Source organism: Parathielavia appendiculata (assembly GCF_033297405.1).
Source record: "Parathielavia appendiculata strain CBS 731.68 unplaced genomic scaffold N657scaffold_45, whole genome shotgun sequence".
In the NCBI taxonomy this organism is placed as follows: Eukaryota; Fungi; Ascomycota; class Sordariomycetes; order Sordariales; family Chaetomiaceae; genus Parathielavia; species Parathielavia appendiculata.
In genome coordinates, this window is record NW_026944264.1 from 71,044 (window position 1) to 77,293 (window position 6,250).

General features: G+C 57.3%; 3 protein-coding genes across 3 annotated transcripts; 1 reads left to right on the top strand and 2 right to left on the bottom strand.

The window, feature by feature from the left end:
- Positions 1-618: 618 nt before the first annotated feature.
- Positions 619-1,069, bottom strand: N657DRAFT_583581 (uncharacterized protein; the record flags this gene model as incomplete). Its single annotated transcript, XM_062789686.1, has 2 exons — positions 619-880; positions 930-1,069. Coding segments are annotated over 2 exons (402 nt in total), but the record flags the coding sequence as incomplete, so codon positions are not given.
- Positions 1,070-1,113: 44 nt separating this feature from the next.
- Positions 1,114-2,341, bottom strand: N657DRAFT_583555 (uncharacterized protein; the record flags this gene model as incomplete). Its single annotated transcript, XM_062789685.1, has 4 exons — positions 1,114-1,353; positions 1,416-1,730; positions 1,889-2,126; positions 2,184-2,341. The coding sequence occupies 4 exons, from the start codon at positions 2,339-2,341 to the stop codon at positions 1,114-1,116; spliced, it is 951 nt and encodes a 316-aa protein (XP_062642258.1).
- A 521-nt stretch (positions 2,342-2,862) lies between these two features.
- N657DRAFT_651256 (uncharacterized protein) lies at positions 2,863-5,258 on the top strand. The gene is made up of 2 exons (XM_062794124.1): positions 2,863-3,052; positions 3,197-5,258. Exon 2 carries the CDS (start codon positions 3,220-3,222, stop codon positions 4,912-4,914), a length of 1,695 nt encoding a protein of 564 aa, XP_062642259.1. The 5' UTR covers positions 2,863-3,052; positions 3,197-3,219; the 3' UTR covers positions 4,915-5,258.
- The last annotated feature ends 992 nt before the right edge of the window (positions 5,259-6,250 follow it).

Here is a 6,250-nt window from a genome sequence, read left to right on the forward strand (position 1 = left end):
ATATGCGAGTGTGGAGAGGGGCGAGAGACTGTCGAACACCTTGTGATGTTGTAACGGTCCCAGGAGTATATTGCAACTAGCTGGTGACGACTCTACGAGTTTGCCTCGAATGGAGAAAGAAGAAGAAAAGAGAGAACTAGATGACAGGAAGAGAGGGCAGCTCTTATATGCTCCGGAACACACAGACACTGCCTGCTTCAGGATGACGTTATCATGATACCACGGCCGAGGGTTGCCGAGGCCATCATGGGCTCAGCCCATCACAGATGTGGTGCTTGGCCCCACCGCTGACTCGAAGATGGGAGAGAGCCGAAATCAGAACGCGAAGGGACTTTTATTCTGTCCTACAGGGAATCAGTCCCAAAGCTGCACGGCTAACGGGGAGGATCCTGGACTGGCTGATGGACTCAGGGAAACTGCCGATGTACGGTCTGGCCAGGAGGCTGGAGCTGGAGCTCGCAGTCTGATACCCTTTCCTTCGAAGGCCAAGAGGCCTTCCCACTTTGTACATGCAGGATCACACACTGATCGTTTCCTTGATTGTCGATATGGGTTTTTCACCCGGCCCACGAGGGCGCGGTTTTCCTGTATAGTAAGTTGTTGAAGGTCTGGCACGCCCTAGGGCACAGCGGCGTAGGAATAATAATAATTATCGACCACCATGAGCCACCGGCCGCAATCCTTCCGCTCCAACCACCTCTTCACCAACGGCAGCACGTCGGTCTTGGGGTCATCATAGCCCGGGACTTGGAATTTTTGTGCGAGGAAACCATACGCTTGGCGGAACCGCTCGGCGTTGCTTGCGTGGACCCAGAAGACCGACACGTCCGGGTGCGTCTCCCGCAGCCAGAACGCGTACCCCAGCGCAATCTGCGTTTTCCTAGCGCCGATTAACATACTATACCAAAAGCGGGAACGACCATCAATACCCAATGCCGCCCAAACCATAGAGACACGCTCTCGGCTGCGAAGCACCGCCTGTCAAAGGCTGCCCATGACCGAGTTGGCTCTTCAGCAGTTCGAGGATGTCGGAACGCCCAACAAAGTCTGGATTGCTAGTGTACGGCACGAGAACTATTCTGCTTAGCCTGACCTATGAGCGGTACGGTGGTGCTACCTACATCGTGCGGCTGAGCTCGTGTATCCATCCTGTCCATCTCCTGACCTTCCGGTATGGTCCGAGGCCGGTGCTTCCCGGTGACGTCTTTCCGACGTGTCTATTTCCTTGATCCACCGGCGGAGCTCCCCGCAGACAGCCGTGAACCCGGGGTCGTTCGCAGAGACAAACCTGGCCATGTCCATATGATTGCTGTGGATGCCGATCGGGATGTATCCCGGGAGGATTGCTGAGTGCTGCGGCACCACCTGTGCCAGTAGTTAGCCAGCCACTATGAAACCAAGCTCATTGAGCTTACCTGGCCAACGCCAGGCAGAGGGAGCTCCTCAAAGAAGCAAGTGATATCGATCTGCCCTTGGCCCTCCCTGCTGCGTGCCTTGACCATCGTATGAAAGCCGTCCTGAATCCGCGCGAGCACTTCGGACTCGCGTCGGAGGACTGCCACAATCTCGGTGTTTGTCTGCTTGACGAGGCCGATGTGACGGGACAGGAGCTCAGCCCATCTGGCCAGACCCGCCCCGTGGTGCGGCGTTCCTAGGAAGGCGATTCCTCGGGTCGATTGAAGGATGTTCTGGAGGTGTTCCTCCGGCCGCTGTCTCGATGTCACTAAGGCCTGCCACCATTTTTAGCGCGCTCCATCAAATGTCAGAGTGTGTACCATACATCCTCGCAAACAAGCCCTCCCAGGCTGTGGCAAACGAAAACGATAGGTCGCTTGTTCTACGCCCGTCAGTGCAACCAGCCACCACGCAAGCCCGCAGGAGACAGTACCGTTTCGTCCCTCTCTCGGTACGTCGCAAGAGACGTGAGCAGATTCCACGCATGGTTTCCAATCCTGTTCTGCGCCACCACTCCTCGCCAATCTGCCACATATGCATCGTATCCGAACGTGAGCACGCGCGCGGTCGGGAGCTCGGACGGGAGGAGGGCCTTAGGCCATGGGTCGGACGCGTCCCGGGCGGTCCACGTCTTCTCGCGATCGCCAGCCAGGCCGTGGACGAAAACGATGCTGGCGGGTGATTATCAGCGGTTGTGTTACTGTAACTTGGAGTGGGAATATACCAACTCGACGATAGCGTGTTCCGGGCTATGAAACAGTTTGATGCCTGACGGGAAGGTCTTGATCGAGGACGAAATCCCCGCAACCGATCGTTGAGGCCAGTCGTGCTCAGCGGTCGGCCCGGTTGCAGCGGCTTTCGGCCGCCGTCCGAAGAAATGTCGCATTCCGCCGCGGAAGGGAACGTGCGTCTCGGTCCGTCAGATCGTGATCCGCTGCTGTGGTGGGGTTCGAAGGTGGACCTGGTGTGCTTGAAGCGGCTGGTCCGAAGACCCCGGAACATTGCGGGCTTTTACGCGCCGCCTGTGCCTTGGGAACTGACCAATGCGCGCAGCCAGAATCCGCCTCTTCCACGCGTATTCGTATTGGCTCACGAATGCATGTTCCCTGGTGATCTCCACCTAATGCGGCTATCAAAGATTCGTCGATAATTCGCTTCCAATGGTCAGGACGAGGCTAGCCGATTCTGGCCCTTCTGTCTGTGGGCGATCACACCAACCGCAGCGCATGTGGAGAGTGGCGCGGGGTTGGTCTGTGACTCTGCGCACTGCGGATGGGAGCGGCTTGTGGCTCTTGGAAACAGCGAATGCGACGCTGCGTTAACCCGAAAAGGTCAACTAATACCATAGAATATATACAGCTTCCTCCACAGGTATCCCCGTACCTGGATCGCCTCCTATTGCGCCAATAACCCCAGATTTCGGCTCCTGATACATACACCATTTTGTAGGGCAAGTTCAGCTCCTGATACACGAAAAAAAAACCGACCCACACTCTGGACCTTCCTGATACTGTGTCCACGCACAAAAAATAATCCGGCCCGTGCGCTAACCCACATTGGCTCCTGAAAAAACAAAAGAAGTCAACGTTAATAAAAGGTCGGTCCTACTGAAAGACACCTGAATCCACATCCACAAACGGACCGTCGGGACCCTTAGGGCTCGAATCACACGAGCAGGTGCACTATGGATGAAGGGGAACTTCTACGTTCGTTGCAGCTCGTTATTGACCCTGTGGCCCAGGTTCTCGTCTGCGCCCGTCCGGAATGGACCGCGGCGACCGCAACGGCCGCAAGAGGCCCGCTGGGCCCGAACAAGGCGCCGCTCGGAGCAAACGGACTCGCCTCGCAGACCCATCGCCACCGCCAACACGTCCCGTGAGCGCTCGTGCGGACGAACCTCTTTTTGGCCGCCTCAATGCGGCTGCGACGGTTGAAGAGGCAGAGGAGCGGAGGAGAATCGTAGCATACCTGGCGGGGAAGCTGCCCACCATTCAGTCCATCAATTCAGAGGATGCCAAGCTCGTCATCACAGCAGAGGGTGGCGGAAAGCGTACTACCGAAGAAGCAGAGTCCCCACCGCATCCGTCGTACCAGACAACCCGTCGGCTAGGCGTGATCCATAACCGCACTGAGGAATGGAGGTTCGTCGGTTGCGAGCTATGCTTCGCGACTACAGGGCAGCGGGAGCCAGACCACGGACTGGAAGACTGTGAAAGATGGGAGACCAGCGAAGCTGCGAGGCGCCTCCTTAATTGGCTAGAGGGGCTCAACATCCCTCGATACTATGGCCAGAGAGGTGCTTGTGCTATATGTGGGCATGGCTGGGTCGTCTGCGATGAGATGCGGAAGGGGTTTCAACTCGAAGAGGCAGCGGGTCGCCGGCCCGAAGACCGCGCCCGACTCGCTGGACTCGCTGCTGCGTACGATTCCGCCAAAGGACGCGACGGCTTCTGCGGGAATCGGTCGGTAGTGCGCAGAATGATGGCGGCATTGCTCACGTACGACGATCAGATCCTGGGGAAGGTCTTGACGAGGCTGGTTCTCGATCATTTTGGCGTGGACCTGGGCATCGAAAAGGAGGCAAAGGCCTGGTTTGAGCAGCGAGTACGGTCGACTGACGGGTACTGGGTGCCGCGGCAGTTGCACGCACTTGACCTGTTGATCTTGGCGTTCGACTGGCGGCTGGAGCAACGACGGTCACCCAAAGCGGCGACGGTGGGAACACCCGAGCTAGCGTGGGACAATGGAGTGGAAGTGGAGAACTGGAGAGAGGCACTGAATTGGCTACGTGGAAGGTGTTCCTTCTGTGCCGGGCGTGGTCTTGGTGAGGGCCAGATCCGCCATGCGCTCCGGCAGTGTCACCGCGGAGGCGCACAAAAGGTCCGCGAGGATATGGGAGACCTACTGTACGGAAGGGATTACGAGCCTGCAGGTGGATGCCGTGTTTGCCACTTGCCGAGAGACTTCTGCTCGAGGTGGGAGGACCAAGGCGGCGGACGTTGGATGGAGCGCCAGAGTGGCGCATGCAGCTACGACCGCAATCTTCTGTACGACGGCATCGTCGGGTTCTCGACCTGCGGGGTCGCAGCCTACAAGGAAGAGCTTCTCGATCAGATCGATGCCTATTTCATGGACGAAGGAGAGGATCCCCCAGGGTACTATGACGATGAGGCCGCCGTCTCTTGGCTCACCCAGCCGCTCTTAGTAGCAGGTGTCTGTGCATCACAGATGGTGCGTCAACTAGCAATCTGGGTTCGGGCTTCAGAGGCATTTTCAAGGCATGTGGTGCCGCCGCCGGCCGGCGAGGGCCATGGCGAAGGCCAGGGCCAGGGCGAGGGCGAGGACGAGGGCGAGAGCGAGACAGGGAGCATAGGGGAGGCTTTCTGCGCTGAGTTCGAGGCGGCGGCGCGGGCCATCAAGGAGAAGGACGCGGCGGCCGCGGCGTTGATCAGCGACTAGTCGAGGTTTGTCGCATCGCAGGTTGAGAAGGTCGGTTCGGCGGCGGTGAACTACATCGGGCGGCGGGAGGCGGGCAAGCGAGGCGATCATCGTGTGGGCGGTGCGGTACGACCGGCGCGGGAGGCTGATGGATGAAACGGCGGAGCAGACGGGGAGCCGCGGGATTCCGTGACAATATAGAAAGTGGCCATTTGGACAGCATTCCGGAACCACCACCATGGACATCGCGCCGTTCGTTCGTTTACGTGAATACCCGTTTGTCATATGCAAGGAGTGCCGGTTCGCATGTATCGCAGACGAGGTCGCCAGTCATTTAAATCGGCACCATCGTTCGATAGGATCCAAGGAGCGGATCGAGGTCGGTAGGGCAGTAAGAGAGATACCCGGAGTCATTCACAATCAGGCACAGTTACGCAGGTTCGTGTACCCGCCGCCCACGACTGAAGCTATGCCATTCATCGCACCGCCCCAAGCGGACGGGCTCCGATGCGATACATGCAGTTACATCGCCTACTAGAAGCATCATCGCTCGGAATTGGGTGCAGTTCCATTACACCTCCCCCGGGGTTTTAAAGGTTAGCGCGATACAAGCCCCACCGACTAACCAAAACAAGCAAGCAAGTAGAGATACTTTGAAGGAAGTAGAAAAATCATTGATTTTTTAGTACTCTGTACTTCCACCTTCCGCTGCAATTACTTTCCGTAACCTGTCTGGCATCGAGTGCGCTAGCCGAAGTAAAAGATCCTCCGGAATTGCATCCCATGCCTCCTGAATAGCCATACGGAGAGCCGCAAGACTAAGTCGTTGAAGATCTGGGTAGTCGTCCTCGATAAAGTTCCTCAGCCAGTGCCAGAGGTTCTCTATCGGGTTGAGGTCAGGGCTCCGAGCAGGCCACTCTAATACCTCAAGTCCAAGTGCCGTAAGTAGACGCCTGGTTGAGAGAGCTCTATGAGCAGCAGCATTGTCTTGTTGAAAGACAAATTCGCAGCCGTTAGACTCCCAGAACTGCCGTACAAGTGGAAGTATAAGTTGTTGATATTTCTCGGCATTTATACCCCCGTATCCCTTCTCCTAGAAGAACCCGGGTCCCTTATACCGTCCAGCGAAGCAACCCCAGAACATCCAGCCGTGTGGTTTTTGCCGAAGAAGTGCCCAAGTACGAGGGTCTTCAGTGTCGTGCACAGTAATCCACCGCTTCCACGTAGGGGTATTGGTAGCCCAAGTCTCGTCGCTAAAGATAACCTTCTCCCAGTCCTCAGGATTAGGTCGCAGAGCCAACTGCTCCTGTGCAAAGGCGAGTCGTGCAGCCCGGTGCTGAGCAGTTAGTTCAATCCT